Raw genomic sequence first — 18,032 nt, 5'->3', positions numbered from 1 at the left:
CAAGCACAAGGACCAGAGTTTGATCCCTGTACAAAAAAAAAAAAAAAAAAAAAAAAAAAAAAACCAAGGAGGCTTGGAAATCAGTACCAGATTTTCCTTAACTTTGTCTGCAGGTCTGATCAGCCAGCATGGGTGAGAGATAACCTTAAAAATGGCATTTTAGCTGGGCATGGTGGTGCACGGCTGTAGTCCCAGCACTCGGGAGGCTGAGGCAGGAGGCTGAGGAGGAGTTTGAGACCAGTCTGGGCTACATAGTGAGTTCCAGGTCAGTCTCAACTACATAGTGAGACCCTGTCTCAAAAAACAAAAACAAAAACAAAAAAAATGGTGTTTAAAATTATATGCAGAGCTGGGGATTTAGCTCAGTGGTTCCACCTCCTGCCTCATATGCACAAGATCCCAAATTCAATCCCAAGTTGCAGTTTGTCTGCTTTTTTTCTAGCCCATATGTAGCAGACAAAGCATCTCTCCCTTGGGTTTGTCAGGTAAATAAGCAAAAAAAGTGCAGATTCAGAGACTAAAACTTATGTTTGTATAATTTAAGGTGGTAGATATGCCTGTTTTAATTAAGCCAAGAAAGTTAAGCTAGTCTTGTTTTTCAGAGGTTTACCGAAGTCATCTGAAGTGGAAAAATGTTTAGGTTAATTTATAAATGCTCATATATTCTAAGCCATTTTGAATGTAAACATGTATAGTCTTAAAAATATACACAGATTTTTAAAAAATAAATTTTATCCCCCCAACCCCTCCCCTCTCTATGTACAAATGCTTTGTTTCCATTTTTTTCTTTCACTGTTTATTGGTACATTTTAGATATATGGTACAGTTACATTCATTATTGGGATCTTGTAGCTTTACATGACAGGTGGTCCTGGTTCTCACTTTTTCCCCTTGTCCCTGCCCTCCCTTCACCCCCTCCTCCCCTCCCCACTTACAAACACTTTATTTCCATTTTCTCAAATTTTCCCTTATTACCTTTCCCCTACCCTTCCCACCTTCCCTACACCTTTAGCCCTTTTCTTCCCATTTCACAATGTCACTTATCTCATTAGGATCTTATGTACTAGTACAGTTTAGTCACAGCAGAGAAACTATTCGATATTTACACACATGTGACTTATTTATTTCACTTAGGAGTATAGCCTCAATATGCATCCATTTTCCTATGTGTCTAATTTCTCACTCTTTATGGCTGAGTAGTACTCTATTTTATAGAAAAACTACATCTTCTTTATCCAATCTCCAACTGATGGGCAAATGGGCTGTTTCCAAGTTTTAGCTATTACAGACTGTGCTGCTATAAACATGGGTGTGCATATATCACTCTGGTATGATTCCTTTAATTCCATTTTTTTCCATTTTCACTTTTTTCTTGTCCCTTCCTTCCTTTCTCCCTCCCTCCTCCCTTGTTCCCCTTCCCATTTGAACATTTTCATCCCATTTCCCACCACCAGATATACAACTCAGTCCTTATTTCCACATTCATCTTCTCCCACCAGAGAAACAATATATTTAAACATGTATGTCTGATTTATTCCACTTGAGTATGTTCTCAAGGTCCACTCATTTAGCTATAAATGTCTGAAGCTCACCCTTTATGGCAGAGTCCTACTTAACTGTATAAAAAAGAAAGCCACATCTTCTTTAGCCACTCTTCAGTTGATGGGCATTGGGGCTGTTTCCAAGATTTAGCTATTACAAACTCTGCTGCTGTAAATACGGATGTGCATATATTGCTGTAGTAGGATACTTTTAATTCTTTTGGGAAGATACCAAGAAGAGGTATAGCTAGGTCAAATGGAACCTCTAGTTTTAGTTTTTTGAGAAATCTCCACACTGACTTCCACAGTGGTTGCACCATCCCCACAGTGGAGAAGGGTTGCTTTTTCCCCACAGCCCCTCCAGCATTCGTTATTGATTGATTTCTTGATAGCAGCCATTCCTTAGTGAGATGGAATCTCGGCATTGTTTTTATTTTATTTATTATTTATTTATTTATTTATTTATTTATTTATTTATTTATTTTTTGAGACATGTAGCCCAGGCTGCTCTCAAACTCACAGCGATCCTCCTGCCTCAGCCTACTGAGTGCTGGGATTACAGGCACATACCACCATGCCTGGCTATGGCATTGTTTTTAATTTGCATCTCTTGACTGGCCAATGATATTGAATATTTTTCATATATTTATTTGCCATTTCTAACTTATTGTACCAGGAATCGAACTCAGGACCTTGTGCTTGCAAGGCAGGTGCTGTGCCACTGAGCTAAATTCCTGGACCTCTAATCCTTTATCTGAGAAGTGTCTTTTTATTTCACATGCCAGTTTTTGCATTGAGTCTTTAAATTTGAGGGATCTGATTTTTTGAATTTTTTATATGTTCTAGATAAGCCCTTTATCTGACTAGCTGGTAAAAAATTTTCCCTCTCTGGGTTATCTCTTCACTCTGTTGGTGGTTTCTCTTGTGCAAATGATTTTTAATAAGATGAGGTCCCAGTTGTTGATTCTTTGTTTTATTTTGCATGCAGTCTGGGTTTTGAAAAAGATCTTGCAGTTTTATTTTAAATTTTAGTCATGAGAAATAAATAACTTATAATCAGATTTGTAGGGACAAAAGGAACATTTTCCTCCACTTTCTTAGAGTTCACTGGAATAAACTGACGGACTTGTTGAAGAAGAGGTATTTGAAGAAGTAATCACAGTGTAGTTACCCATGGGCTAAACGTGGTTCAGAAGCATGTACAACCCTTTTGGTAGGAGAAGGGAGATGGTAGCATGGAGAATGTTTCTCCCACAAAACATAGTTTGTCAACAATTCCCACAGATCAAACTGGAAGAATGTCATGTGAAACACATCCAGGTGTGTGAACAGACCTCAGGTTCTCTTGCTGTAATAGGAGTTGTCTTCTCTGCTTGCTAAAATTTCAGGGGGAAGACTAAAAATAGTGTGTGCCTCCTCTTTTGAGGTATTTGGAATAAGGCAGTTAAGGAACTTTGCAGAAAGCTTCTCTCTACAGTGTGAGAGGGAGAAATGGAAAATCAGAAGGCTTTGGATTCTGAGGTAGTAGTTTTAAAGCCCCTCAACATGTGAAAACGGTTTCTGGGCGATTAATTTCTGAGCCCCAATAGGCTCAGATTCCATTTTTGCTAGTTAGGAGTACATATTTGCATTGGTAAAACTTTGTACTGATATTTCTGGAAATGACCTTTAAGCTTTTTTTATTTGTTCAGTTTTTAAGTAGTCAAAATCCTTCCAGGAAAAAAAATCCTTCCAATAGCCAGGTATGGTAGCATACACCTATGATCCCAGCCCCATGGGAGGTGAGGCAGGAGCCCAGCCTGGGCAGCTTAGAACTAGTGAGACCCTGTCTCAAAATAACTTTAAAAATGTTTAAAGGAGCTGGGGATATAGCTCAGTGTGAAGGTCCTGGGTTCAATCCTCAATACCAAAAAAAAAAAAAAAAAAAAAAAAAAAAAAAAAAGCATTTAGTTAGCCAGGATTGAAAAACGAGGCTTCAGGTGACTGAGAAGCAGAATCCTAGAGAATATAAAGAGGCTGCATGTGTGTGTGTATACTGAATATCAGCTCCTTATTAAGCTGACTTCTGACTATAGAGCTCTTAAAATTTTTTTTCAAGCTATGTGTGACACATGCTTATAATGCCAGCACTTGGGAGGCTGAGGCAGAAGGGTTGCAAATTTGAGGCTAATGTGGGCTACATAGTGAGTTTGAGGCCAGCCTGGGCTGCTTAGTAAGAGCCTGTCTCAAAAAACAAAATTTTTAGGTACCATAAAAATGTTTTCCCTTAGATATCACCAGATTTTAGCCAAAACAAGCAGCAGAGACAAAAGGAAAATTTTTGGTTCCCTCCCTGCATTGGTTCCTTTGAGAATCTTGCCCTGGAGCTTACATTTTTAAAAATGATGGCTTCTCAGGTAAGACTAGATGAGAGACTTGCATTTGAAAGCCACAAAGAAGTAACCAAGTTTTTCATCCAGAAGTCATTTAGAGGGAGACCATGTTACCATACCAAGTCTGTCTCAAAGTCACCACTCAAAAGGCAAATACTCAAGCCAGGCTTGGTGGCTCGAGCCTGTAGTCTCAGCACTCGGGAGGCTGAGGCAGGAGGACATCTGTGAGTTTGAGACCAGCCTGGGCTACATCGTGAGTACCAAGTCAGTCTCAACTACATAGTGAGACCCTGTCTCAAAAAAACAAAACAAACAAACAAAAAACACCCAAATCCGCAAGAGAAAAGAGTCAGTGGAAGGAAATCCTGTTGAGTCAAAGGCCAGTACCCTAAGAAGATGGGGGATCTGTTGTCTTAGGCCCATCCCATGAAACTCAGGTACCCAAAAAGGATTCTTTGGGGAGGTGGGGAGGGGAGTGGGTGGTGAGCAGCAGGCTGCTCGCTGAGTCAGGTGTCCAGGGATGACAATCATCTCCATCGCTCAGGGTGTTTTCCTTTCTCTTCTGTCAGAATGTCCTTGCAGTAACACTGACCTTCGTCTCCCAGGGCAATGCCTGTAATTCTCTAGACAAACACATTGTTTTTCATGCAGTTAAACATTATTTCACTTCTAATTAAAGAGTTCGATTAGCAAATCCTTGGCTTGAACTTTAATATTAGCTGAAGACCATCTGATGTTCTGGGTCATGGAGAACTGAAGAAAGATTGCTGATTAGGAGGCCTTGAGAACGGTGTTTTCCTTGTTTTCGCTGCAGTTGCTGACTCCAGCAGTTAGTATGCCAGTCACTTAAAGGTGGTTTTACTTAAAATTTATAATGCTGGGCAGTGCAGAAAAACAGTAAGTTTACAAGGGCCAGTTTACAAGGTAGAGCTAATCCAGAGTAGAAAAGTGTAAGGCACAGTGGTGTAACTCTTATTACTGTTACAGTGTTTGCCTGCAAAAGGTCTTGCCTATTAGAAGAGCTATTTAGACTCTTCTTAAGTACAAGACAGTTTAATTTCTAGTGTCTTGATATTTTACAGCTTCTGTAGTCATCCAGAGATAAATAGGTGAGTTTAGGAGTTGATAAGAATAAATAGTTATTGCTGGGTGTGGTTGACGCACGACTATAATCCCAGCACTAAGGAGGCTGAGGCAGGAGGATTGCTGTGAGTTTGAGGCCATCTTGATCTACATAGTGAGCATATGGAAGGCCCTGGCTTCAGTCCCCCAGTACCATGCATATGCATGTGTGTGTGCATGTGCACATGCATACACATGCACACACACAAAAGTATACCTACAAGCAACTCAAGACCAAAACAAATAAGCATACACAAGACCAAAACAAGTCTTTTATGACTTTAACCAGTGTCTCCAAAGAGGGAGCAAAAAGATCCAGCCTTTCCAAGATGCAGATCACTCTTGAAAACGGAAGTGGGGCAGTGCTAGCTACCAAGGTGTATAATCTGCATTTTTGTCTGGTCATATTCTTGCGGGTCTCAGCTTTTGGTTGGCCACGTGGACACTAGAGCAGGATCCCCTGTGTCTCAGTAGACAAGTTGAAAGATGGCCATAGTGGGTGAGACAAATAAAAGAAAATAAAGAAATAAAAGCTGTCCATGGTGGAGTGGGGGTGCTGGGTTGAGAAGGATTACTAACAAACGGGTACCCCAAAAGGTTGAACAAAAGTCTGTTAATAGTTCAAACTAGGCCAGGTGTGGTGGTGCACGCCTGTAATCCCAGCACTTGGGAGGCTGAGGCAGGTGGATTGTGGTGAGTTTGAGGTCAGCCTGGGTAACATAGTGAGTTCAAAACTAGCCTGGACTACATAGTGAGACCCTATCTCAAAAATAAAAATTCAAACCAAATGATTCAAACCAGTTCTTTTGAATGTTTCTGCCCTAAAATGAAAGAATCTACTGAGGAAAGGAATTCATGGTGGGTTTAAAGGACTTCAACTTGCTTTAGGTCTGATATCTGTTCAAATGACTGTAGGCTTTATTTTAGCTATTTCTAGGTGTTTACAAAGACAGGTAAGATTTGTGCCTCCAGGGGACTAAGAAAAACCCAGATAACAGGCTAGAATGTTTTTTTTTGTAAATCTTGAGTGAGGTTAAATTGAGTGTTAAAGGATTTTAACTTGTTCTAAGTCTGATTGCTGTTTAATCTTGTTAAAGTATCCCATTGTATTTCTTTGAGTTTGGAATGAAAGTCTTAAAAAGAAAGCTTTTTAAATGTTGCCATATTTATTTATCTTGAAACAACTCAAAGCAATAAACCAGAATAAAAACACTACAGTTAGTATAGGAGAACATTGTTCACCTACAAAGTTTCTCCTGCTAATCTGACTTTGGAAAGGAAGAAATAAAGAACATTTTTTTTTAACCAGCTGCTATGGTTTGGATATGGTTTTGGTACTGGACTGTGGGGTATTGTGCCCTTCCCAGGGTTCCTTGTGGTGTTAGGACCCCACTTCCTTGTAACAGTATAAGCTTGCCTAAACCCTCCTCCCCCAGCCCTTGAGTTCCATCCCCAGACCTGCAAAGAAAAATAAAAAGAAACAAACCAAAAAACTGCACTAATACCCCCCACTTTTTTGGTAGCAAGGATCGAACTCTCAGGACCTTGTGCTTAGGTGGCAGGTGGCAGCACCACTGAGCTAAAACCCCAGCCCAGCTAAACTCCCCGGCCCTATACTAGTCCCTTTTGAAAACAGTACTTATTCCAGTAGGCCCCACCTTGTAAAGGTTCCACCACCTCAAAGCCATCACACTGGGCACCAAGCTTCCAACACATGAACTTTAGAGGACACGCTTGAACCAAGGCAGGAGATTAGGCCAGCTGGCTAGACGAGTGGGCAGGACCTGTCAATCACAGTGATTCAGGGTGCATGCAGGACAGCTCCCAAGCCCCACACCTGGAACTGAACAGAAAATGGTATCAAAATCAGGCTTTGCATAGGATGGCCTAGATCTGACTTTAAAATAAGGGGTACAGGGCTGGGGATGTATCTTAGCAGCACAGCACCAGCCGGGCAAGTACAAGGTCCTGAGTTCGATCCCTGGTACCAAAAAAAGAAAGAAAGAAGGGATACAAAAGACAGTCACCATTAACCTTGTAGCCACTGTAAACTTTCAATAGTCTGCTCTGTATTCTGCAAGGAATGTGCCCTTTCCTACCTTTAATTGGCCTGTAGAGCATACTTCTTTTCATACTTTGAATAAATATAAAACCTTGCTACTTTCTGCACATTTCTTGTGCAATTCTTTGTTCAGGATAACAAGAACCCTGGTGGTTCAAGGCCCCAGATGCGCAGGCGAAGAGCTAGAGCAGAGCGGAGAGCTCAGAAACAGACCCCACGTAGGGCAGCAGAAGAGGTGACACCACAGTCCGGGCAAAGGTCAGTGACTGCGAGATAATGAAAAAAACTGGGTCTCTGACTTAGAAACCATGATCAACAACAACAACAATCCCAAACAAAAAATCCAGGTGGGTTAAAGACCTAAATGTGAAAAGACATCTCCAGCCCTCTGCCATTTTAGAAGAAAATACAGTTGCTGCCTGACCTTCTGGCAAGATCAAAGTAGGAGAAAATTCAGTAAGGAAGAACTTCCAAAGAGAGAAAAAGCACAGATTACGAAGTCATAGTTAAAATATTTTTTATTATATTTTATATTAAAAATAAAACATTTAAAATACTTTTATACATTTTAAAAACATCCAATAATTCAGAGGTAATTCAGAGGTACATACTTAAATATTTAGGAAAAAATAATGCCTTAGATTTGCCTCAAAATGATCCGGGAGTGAGGGAATGGGTAGCGTTATTACTGCTATACCATTATTTATGGGAGGCTGGGAGGTAGCTCTGGTAGAGCAGCTGCCTGTGGAAAGTGAGAGGCTCTGGGTTTAATCCCCAGCACCCCCCCAAAAAAATTAGCTGTAGTTGGTAATTGCTGAACCTGAGCCCTTTTTCTTTTATAAAAACCGTAAATATGGTTTTTCATTTTTAAAAAAGCTAAAATATTAGTGAACATTTAAAAATCTGATAGTTTGAAGTGTAGGCAGGAACATGGAAAGGTGGGAACTCGCACAATGACACGAGTGCAGCGGGGCTCAGCTGATCTGCAAGTGACTGCCATCTTCCAGTGAAATCGAAGGTTTGTATTCTTTACTACCTCACTGTTCCCCATCTAGACTAAAGCCTACAAAACTCTCCCCCCACCCCCAGTACTGGGGATTGAACCCAGAGCCTTTGTACTGACTTACATCCCCAGCCTTTTTATTTTTTATTCTGAGACAGGGCTCACTAAATTGCTCAATTGCTCAGGCTGGGCTCTGACTTGGGATGCTCCTGTGTCAGCTCCTCAGAGCATGGGGGTACAGGTGTCAGGTGTGATCACTCTACCCAGCTGAAAATCTCACTTGTGGACACATGTGCAAAACATTTCTCAGTCTCAGTGGTTGTTTTCCTTTTCTTTTCTCTTCTTCTTCTTGTTTTTTTTTTTTTTTTTTTTTTTTTTTTTTTTTTTTTTGTGGTGGTACTAGGCATTGACCTGACCCAGGAACTATTGAGCTACATCTCTAGCCCTCTGCCATTTATTGTTTTCCAAATTGTGAGAGAGGGTCTTATTAAATTGCTTGGTTTCAAGCATGTGATCCTCCTGCCTCAGCCTCCCCAGTAGCTAGGATCACAGGTGTGGCCCTCTATGTCTGTGTGGCTCTTTGTTTTTTTGTTTTGTTTGTTTTTTCTGAGATAGTGTCTCAATATATACTTCAGGCTAGCTTTGAGGTCTTTATGTAACCCAGGCTGGCCTCAGACTCACACCAATCTTCCTGATTCAGCCTCCCGAGTGCTGGGAATTCAGGTCTGCCCTACCATCTCCAGCCAAGCTCTTTGTTTTTAATATCAAAAAACTGAAAACAACCAAGTACCCATTTATAGAATGCATAATTAAAAAGTGGTGTAGTTACACAACGAAAGGAAGGAACTAACTGGAGTGACATGCCTCAATGTGTCTAAATCTCACAAACAAATCCACAGAATACAAACATTATAATGATGTTTGTATAATACATAAAACCACACAAAATTAAACAACATGATGGCAGGCGTGCAAAAATGCAGTGACTTTATGTAGAAAACCTGGGAGTGATTTAAGTTCAAAATTCACAGTAGGGATTATTTCTGGTGGGACAAGTAAAAGGGCCTGGAGTGCAGGGGACAAAGAAACACCTTAGGGATAATTTTTTGTTGTTGTTGTTGTTCGGGGCATTGAATTCAGGGCCTTTGCACTGACCTACATCTCCAGCATTTTTTTTTTTTTCAAACATTCTTGCTATGTAGCTCAGGCTGGCCTCCAACTGCCTCAGCTTCCTGAGTGCTGGTGTTACAGGTATGCACCACCACAACAGGTATAATTATAATTTAAATTTTTTTTTCAGTAAAGAAGACATGTGATGGGGAAAGTGAGAGGAGAAGCAAAAAAGTACACATTGGGAGAAACAAACTCAGTTCAACAACAAACTTACTGAGTACAGATGCAGGACACCTGGCTATCCTACAAAGAACACAGTCTTATCTCAGAAGAAAAATGCTGATTCCTCTCAGTCCAAAGGTGAAGACAGCTACGCTGAAAGCTTTGGCTCTGCCAAGCCTGTGATGCAGCTCTGAGTTGTCAAGGATCAGTGGGGTTCTGCAGCAGGAGAAGAGGCTGAGCCCTGAGCTCTGCTTCCTTCTCTCCCCACCTCCTCCTTCCCCTTTCCAGTACATTTAGAATGACTCGTAGTTTTGCAGTTTTCTTTTTTAAAGTTTGGTAGTAGGGCTCAAACCTAGGGCCTCATGCATGCTAAGCATGTATTGAACCACTGGGTTTCTCTCCCAGCTCTAAACTTGCATCTTCAGGGGCAGTCATGCAATAAATAAAACACAATGCACCTCCGCCTAGCTTTCTGAAGCAAGTTGATGTCTCTGGGAAAGAACAGCAGTAGTGTGAGCGTGAAGGACTCCATACCTATTTCTTACGCCAGGCTCCCCAGGCAGCTCTAAGAGTATCCATGCTTAGTATCCTGCAATTTAAACTCCCAGCTCATCACTGGGAGGGAGTCCCATCTGCACCAGTGACCCATTCTGGGGAAGAAGGCAGGTGTGCACTAGGCTTCTGTACATTTAGGCAGCAGGCCAAACACTGCTGCTCCTCCAGGTATCAGCTCCTCCTCCTCCTGCCTCCAATTTCTGGCTTCCTCCTGGTCTTCCTGGGGGAGGCCCCAGTGTCCCTCTGGCCTTCCTGGGGGAGGCCCCAATGTCCCTCTGGCCTTCCTGGGGAAATCCCCAACATCCCTCTGGCCTTCCTGGGGAACAGATAGTAATGGAAGCCCTCTGGGCAGTCTGATCCAGGTGTCACATACAGAGCACTGCAGACACTCGCTCCTGAAGCCTCCTGTCACCTCTCCTGGAATCCAAGGCCTTGTATGAGGTATGTCCAGCTTGACCCCAACTTTCTGGGTCCCATGACACAAGAAGTTTCAGCTGAGTGTCTGCAGATCTGAAAGAGATCCAACAGAATCACAAGGCTTGCCTTTATTCCCAAACCCCACATCTCTTTTTCTCCAACAGGCTGCCTCTTCTGCCTTTATCTACTATTTTGCCTTCTAAAGGCAGTAATACAGTGCCCTGCCCTGGGTATGCTTCTGTCTGCATTTCCTTCCTATCACTTTGTAGCATTTTGCTTTACTAAGTTGACTTCTCCCCTTGTATCTGCCCAGCTTTGGGACATTTCCAGCCCTATCCCTATCCTATACTATTCTACTACTACTAGATCATATGTACTGAGGACTTGATATGTGCTAGGCCCTGCCTGTTGTGAATACTTACTTGACATAGGCCAGGCTATGTTCTGAACATTTATTTAGCATATGTACTATTCTCACTGGAAGCCTGATGAGCAATAAGGAAGCTGAGGTCCAGAGGCAGTGACTTCTCCAGGCTTGTAAGAGAAGGAGTCAGGATTCAAGCCCAGGCTTTCCTGGTGCCTGCACTTGGAGCATTAATTGCTAAGCCTCTGTCTCCTAAAGGCTACCATAGACCCAGCTCTATGGCTGACGCCCTTCCCCTGCTCCCACGCCCCATCTCGGTAGCTTACAGCGCATGACAGCTTCCTTGACTTGGAGGAAGCCCCGGTCCGGGCCGCTGCCATCCACATAGTACATGAACCGGAGCTCAACAGGGTAGGCGTCTCTGGTCAGGCCAGACATCAAGGGGATGGTGCAGCCCTCAGCCCCTGGGGCCTGGGTCAGGGCCTGCAGCATCTGGAACTTACACCAGGGGTCACAGAGGAAGCCAGAGGTGATGAGCAGCACGTGGCAGTGACTACTGTTCAGCGCCTGGCACAGCTCAGACACTATGGCCCCACCTGGGGTCGCGTCCCGCAGCTGCAGGAAGCAGCGCAGCTTGTTGGAGCTGCTCTCCAGGTAGGAGACCAGCTCCTGGGCAGCAGCCAGGTCCTCCTCGCTGTGGCACACGCAAATGTCATAGTCCTTACTCCAGCGGCCACTGCTGCTGGTGTCCCTGTGTGTTGGCGGTGGGGTAGAAGACGTAACTGAGTGGAGGCTTGGAGGCGGGGCGCTGTCCTGTGAGGCCAGCTGTGTGTCACCACTGAGGTGGCTTTCTGAAGAGATGCTCGCGTTCTTAGGCTTCTTCAGCAGAGCCTGCCTGAACCAGTCTGGGGAGGACAAACACACCGTGCTCAGTCCAAGCTTTCCTACCAGGCTGCCTCTTCAGGACTCAGCAGGAAGGAGCCCCACAGCGAAGGGAACTGGGAAACTATCTTCTTGCTCTCAGACACCACTGCTCCGTTATTTTAGCACCTTCAGGTCTAGCATTGGTTCCCCCTGTCTATAAAGGTTCTAAAAATATAGTAGAGTTCTGTGGGAGTGTTTCAACAGCCTGGGTTAGAGAGAAGGCCTTAGCTGGGTGAGATGCTGCATGCCTGGAGACCTGGCTATATCAGGAGGATTATTTGAGCCGAGGAGTTGGAAGTCGGCCTGGGCAACAGAGCAAGGCGCTATCTCAAAAACTAAGAGGAGGTGGGTCTGAAAAACTCACCTTAGGGATTAGAGTTGGTTCTCTACCCACTGTGGAAAGGAAAGGGTATTGGGAACTGGCATCTTTTTGGTCCTGAGAAATCTAAGAATTTTGCTAAATGGGCAACATGGAAGAAAGCTAGTGCTCAGAGCTCCTGGGGAGCACAGAGTTGAGTGACTCAGAACTCACACTTGGGAGCCTGGTACACAGACTTGATTGTGGACCTGCTGTTTGCTGTGTCTACGACCTTATAGCAAGTTAGTCTCGATCTCCATTCCCTCATCTATAAAACGGACCAGTTCTGTTGCAGAAGGGTATATATGGGTACCATCTGGTGTACTAGGAGTCCTCCATAATGATGTTAAAACCCAGCTGTTGACAAGGACAGATAGGATGGGGTTTATCTTTCTGCTTGGCTCTTGCTCTGGATGGTTTTGGAACAGGTTTAGATAACAAGAGACACAACTTGGGACAGCTGGGACAGTGGTTTCCAGCCTAGGGAAATGCGCAGAGCGGAGCCTGGAAAGCTCTGAGCCCAAGGAATAGAGGAATCTGCTCACACTTGCCTCTTTCCTCACCTTCACAAAGCATGGGATGGGCGGATAGGCGGGTGCTTAAGTCCAGGTGGGAGCTTTGTCCCCTCATCAGCCTGGCTGTGTCTCTCCCCTCCCACTACCCACACGAGGAGCGAGGACTATACTCTTAGGAACAAGAGCGGAGGAGGAGCCTGGGTCCACTCACCAGCCATCCTGCCCAGAGGCTTCCTGGACTGCGAGCGAGGCATCGGGAGAGAAGGTGATGACGCCATAGTGTCGGGCTCAAAACTACCCCTGCCAGGCTGAGCACAGGGAGGAGGCCCAGTGTTGACCTTGCGGAGCAGCCATCCTACAGGGGACAGAGAGAGATCACAGGAGCTGCACTGCCACGCTCCCAGCCCCAGCACAAGGCTCCAGGGGGTGCTGCTGCTCTCCCAGTGCCTGATGGTCTCAGTCTCTGAATGTACCCTATCTAGGTGCAGGAGCAGATACCACAGCTGGGCCGTGCAGTCAGACCTACAGGGTAAGAGCTCAGCATGACTGGCACAGGGATTGATTTCGGCTCCACCTGGCCAGGCGCACTCGGAATCTGGGAGGCATAGTTGGCAGGCATCTCTTTAGAGGGACTTCTGGTGTGAATGCTGAAAGTCGAGAAAGACAATTGCTGTTTGGGCAGAAAATGATGCATCCACGTAGACAACTGTGGAGCGTAGAGAATGGGCACATGCAGGAAGCCTTGTGAGCTGTTTCCTCCACATCTGACCCAACAGCCCTGCTGTTAGCTCGAGGACACAGGATTACAAGCAGAAGTGCCTGGAGTCTCACCTCTTGCTAACTGTGACCTTCAGCAAACTTGCTCAACTTCAGTGTCCCCATCTGTGAAACAGAAATACTCTTCTCAGCATTACTGTGGGAACCGCACAAGACAGTTCGTGTGAAGCAGCAATAGTGTGGCATATAATAAATACTCGAAAATGTTGTTGGGTGGTATGATTTGTTCTTATTCTTTTCTTTTTAAAGTGCTATGGCTCAAACCCAGAGCCTTGCCCATGCTAGGCCACCCGTGAGCTACTTCCCCAGTCCAGTATTTCAAATAAAATAACAGGGCATGGTGGTATGCACCTAAAGTCCCTTTACTTGGGAGTCTGAGGTGGAGAACCACTTGAGCAAATGAGTTTAAGATGAGCCTGACCAACACAGATTGTTTCAAAGCAAAACAAAACTAGCCTTGTGTGGTGGTGCACATCAGTAATCCAAACACTTGCGACGCTGAGGCAGGAAGATCACCCTGTGAGAAGGTCTTGGTCGATCCCCAGTACCGCCCCCCACCAAAAAAGCAACTACCTTTAGAAACTGAAAAGAACTGTAATACTGGACGCACTGCAATAGAGGTTTCAAGGTTTAATAAATGGCAGTCTAGCTGGGCGTGGTGGTGAATGTAATCCCAGCACCCAGGAGGATGAGGCAGGAGGACTGCTACAAATTTGAGGCCAGCCTGCCTTGCATGGTGAGTTCAAGACAAGCCTAAACTACATAGTGAGACCCTGTTTTAAAAAAAAAAAGGGACAAAAATAAATAAATATATAATAAAATTTTTATTTTGAAACAGGGTCTCACTAAATTCTTAAATTGCCCAGACTCAGCTCACACTTTCAAACTTTCAATCCTCCTCCCTCAGACTTGCACAGTGCTGGAATTACAGGCATGTGCCACCCACCACTCAGTTAAAAGTTTCAACTTCTGGTTTTAAGAAAGACTTGCCCTTCTGACAACACATCCTGATTTTGGGCAATTATCTTTCTCATTACTTAAGAAGAAATCTGGGGCTGGGGTGCAGTTCAGCAGTAGAGAGCTTGGTAGCATATGCGAAGGCCTGGGTCTATCCCCAGCACAAGGAGGAGGAAGGTGGAGGGAGGAGGGGAAGAAATCCAGTTGCCAGCAGCCTATGCCATTCGAAGTGGTGTGGTATAATCCCTGAAGAATATCATTACAGAAAAGTCTCAGAACAGGAGACAGCAGCATCTGTAACAAGATACTTGAGCGGGACGGCAGCAACATTCCAGGGACCACACACATGGCCTGCTTCCTAGAGTCTCACCCTGTGCATTTTCCTTGTTTACTGTCAGCTCCTGGGAAGTCAGGGCTGTGGGGCTGTGTGTGCACCCATGTAGGCACCTGCTTCAGTCTCATCAAGACTTAGTAACAGTCATCATAGCAAGACGGTTGTCAGGCAGAGTAGATAAGGAACTCAGATTTGCAACTGGAAGGTCTAATCACTAGTTCTGGCTTTCTCTGATTTGCTGTGTAGCTTCATGTAGTCACTTTTTCTTGTGTATGTGTTTCTTTTCTTTAGTGTGTGTGGGGGGTACTGGAGAATTGAATTCAGAGCCTTTTCACTAAGCTATACCCCAATCACTTAAAAACTTCGTTTTTAAATTTTGGGACAGGATCTTGCTGAATACACTGCACAGTCCAACCTCGAACTTGCGATCCTCCTGCCTCAGCCTCCCAAGTATAGCTGGAATTACAGGAGTGCACCCCTGCACTGGGCTCTTGTGCTTTTAAAAATCATAAAGAGGGCTGGGGATTTAGCTCAGTGATTCCACCACCTTCCTCACAAGTGCGGTTCAACCCAAGTTTGATCCTCAGTACCTAAATAAATAAATAAATCATAAAGAAGGCTGGGCATGGTAGCACATGCCTGTAATTCCGGTACTTTGGGAGACTGAGGCAGGAGGATCGCAAGTTTGAGCCCAGGCTCAGTAATTTAGCAATTTAGGACACCTTGTCTCAAAATAAAATATAAAAAGGGCTAAGGATGTAGCTCAGTGTGAAATTCCCCAGGTCAATCCCAGTAAGGAGGAAAAAATAAAACAGAATGATATATCTCTCACATACCCACTTTGTGGAGAATAACAAATATTTGACTGAAAATAAGGAGCTTCCCCAAAGAAAGAAGTAGCAAGATACCTTTAGTGCCTTTTAGAATGCTTTTCCAATGTTGTATGTAGGAATTTATTATGAGCGGGAAATGTTAGGAAGCTTCACTGGGAAATGTATTATCCAGCACCTGTTCTCCAATTTCTGTTGTGCAGGAAATGTACCAAAACCTGTGAAGGGATCTCGACATGGGAGAATAGAATGCACCTTTTATGACTCATGATAAATTTCCATTAAGATGGAGTCAGGATCTGTAGTAGATGAAACAGTCCCCTAAAAAACATCTACCTCCTAATCCCTGGGACTGAGATGTCACCTTCCAGGGGAGAAGGAGGCTTCCGGAAGTGACCGAGGATCCGAGAGATCCGAGAGCTTTCGGAATCGCCACATGGGCCCCGCATGATCACCAGGCCCCTTCAGGGGAAACCGGAGGGTCAGAGCCCGGGGAAGGAGATGTGGCTGCAGAGGCAGAGGCTGGGATAAGGTAGTGTGGGTGCAGCCTCTAGGAGTTGGAAAGGAAAGGAAAGGATGGATTCTCCAGAGGGGCAGAGCCTGACCATTCACTGTTCATTCCTGACCTCCGGAACTGGAAGGCAATGAATCTGTGTCAGTTCAAGCTGCTGTGTTTGTGCTCATCTGTTACAGCGGTGACTGGAATCAAAGACATTGTTTCTCCTCAAACGTCAGTTTAGCGAGTGAAGCATTGAGTTAAAGTAGGGGGCCGAAAACTAATCTGTTTAAATGGCTTGGGAGAAGGGCCGGGGATTTAGCTCAATGGTTCTGGCTGGTGCCTGCCTTGCAAGCACAAGGACCCAAGTTCTATCCCTGCTACCAAGAAAAAAAAAAAAAAAAAAAAAAATTTTTTTTTTTTTTTTACACTTTCAAATGAATCAATCATTGTGTACATTTTGTGAAGGCTAAGTTGTTCTCAAATAGTTGCTAAAATTAGGCAGGACTCATGAGGGCTTGCGGGACAGTGTCACTTAAAAGTACAGAATATATGTACCTCTCAAAAGACACAGCACTCGTTTCTCAGAGAGTAGTCTTCAGACTGTGGGGACAGACCTTGGGGTGGCCCCCAGATTCACACCGGTGAGTGACGGATAGACCGATGAGGCGGACAAAGTCCAATCAACAGAATATGGCGAAGGGGATGGGATGTCACTCCCACAATTACACTACCATAAATGATATACACATACATCTGTATAGATATGCATGTGAACACTACACATCTATGTATACACCACATATGAATATTATGTGTGTACGTGTATGTGCAAGCATGTATGCACATAGCTCCATCTCAACAGATGGGAGAGAAAGCAGAAGTTGCTATATTAAGAGAGGATCACATGTCTGCCAGGTGTGATGGTCCATGCCTGTAATTCCAGCACTCGGGAAGCTGAGGCAGGAAGATCTCCAGGAGTTCCAAGCCAGCCTGGGCTAGTGAGTTCAAGGCCAACCTGAACTACACAATCAGACCCTGCTCCCCACCCCCAAAGATCACATGTCATGGAACTTTGTGCAACCTCTGATAGCTGAGGGTGGTTCCCACTTGACAGGTCACAAAAAATGAACCCAAGCCTTCCAAATGCAAGGAGACAGATGCAGACAACAATTTGAGGGTGCTTGGAAGTGGATCTTTTCCCACTTAAGTTTCTGACACCAACGTGCCAGCTCACACCTGAACTACAGCCAGGTGAGACCCAAGCGGAGGACCATTTCAGCCTCTCCCACTCCCTCGATCCAAAGAAACATTGAGACAGTAAATCAGGGACTAACTGCAATGCTGGTTTAAAATGCTAGTTTTGGAGCTGGGACCGATAGTGCATTCTTGGGAGACTGAGGCAAGAGGATCATAAGTTCAAGCCCAGCAACTCAGCAACTTAGTGAGAACTTGTCTCAAAAATAAATAAATAAAATAAATAAAAGGGGGTGGGGTCATGCAAAGGTCTTGGGTTCAATCCCAGTACTGAAAAAAATATGCAGGCACTAAATATAATACAGATTGTGTCAGCAGTGAGTTTACAGTTGGATGCGGTTTACAAAGAATAGGAAATATATGTCTGCACACATTAGTCTCCTTTTGAGTTTACAAAATAACTACTTCTCCTTTTTTTTCCAGTGCTGAGGATCAAATCCAAGGCCTGTGCATGCTAAGCAACTACTCTAGCCCCAAGTTAACTTTCAGTCTTGGACAATAATGCTGAAATATGCACTACCAGCATAATACAGATTTATTATAAAGTAGCAGTGATTAAGGTAGTAACACTGGTGATCAAGACCAGAGACCAAAGGAAAGACCAATTGTACAGTCTCCTGATTTATGTCAGTGGTGACATTGAAATGTATTGGGGAAAATGGTCTTTTCAATAAATACATTAGAAAGCCAGCACTCAGGAGGCTGAGGCAGGAGCATTGCCATGAGTTCAAGACCAGCTAGGGCTACATAGTGAATTCAAGGCTAACCTGAAATGCACAGTGAGACCCTGTCTCAAAAAAAAAAAAAAAAAAA

The 18,032-nt window shown here is 44.2% G+C and overlaps 1 protein-coding gene across 6 annotated transcripts in view; it reads right to left on the bottom strand.

The window, feature by feature from the left end:
* Nucleotides 1-9,340: 9,340 nt before the first annotated feature.
* Tirap (TIR domain containing adaptor protein) overlaps nucleotides 9,341-18,032 on the bottom strand; it is an 11,076-nt gene continuing 2,384 nt past the window's right edge. Inside the window, exons 2-5 of one of the 6 annotated variants that reach the window (XM_010628644.3) lie at nucleotides 13,400-13,450; nucleotides 12,780-13,215; nucleotides 11,098-11,676; nucleotides 9,341-10,500 (exon numbers count right to left, since the gene is read on the bottom strand). In XM_010628644.3, coding sequence (XP_010626946.1) covers nucleotides 10,481-10,500; nucleotides 11,098-11,676; nucleotides 12,780-12,846 — 666 coding nt within the window. In that variant the 5' untranslated portion in view covers nucleotides 12,847-13,215; nucleotides 13,400-13,450 and the 3' untranslated portion in view covers nucleotides 9,341-10,480. Of the gene's footprint in view, nucleotides 10,501-11,097; nucleotides 11,677-12,779; nucleotides 13,216-13,399; nucleotides 14,050-18,032 lie in introns of those variants that run through there. The other 5 variants (XM_010628645.3, XM_019208090.2, XM_019208091.2 and 2 more) reach the window with 5 other exon arrangements.

This window comes from Fukomys damarensis, unplaced genomic scaffold (assembly GCF_012274545.1).
Source record: "Fukomys damarensis isolate Sample0158 unplaced genomic scaffold, DMR_v1.0_HiC HiC_scaffold_16, whole genome shotgun sequence".
Lineage (NCBI taxonomy): Eukaryota > Metazoa > Chordata > Mammalia > Rodentia > Bathyergidae > Fukomys > Fukomys damarensis.
Note: the sequence above shows the minus strand (reverse complement) of the source record. Positions and strands in the feature narration are given on the sequence as shown.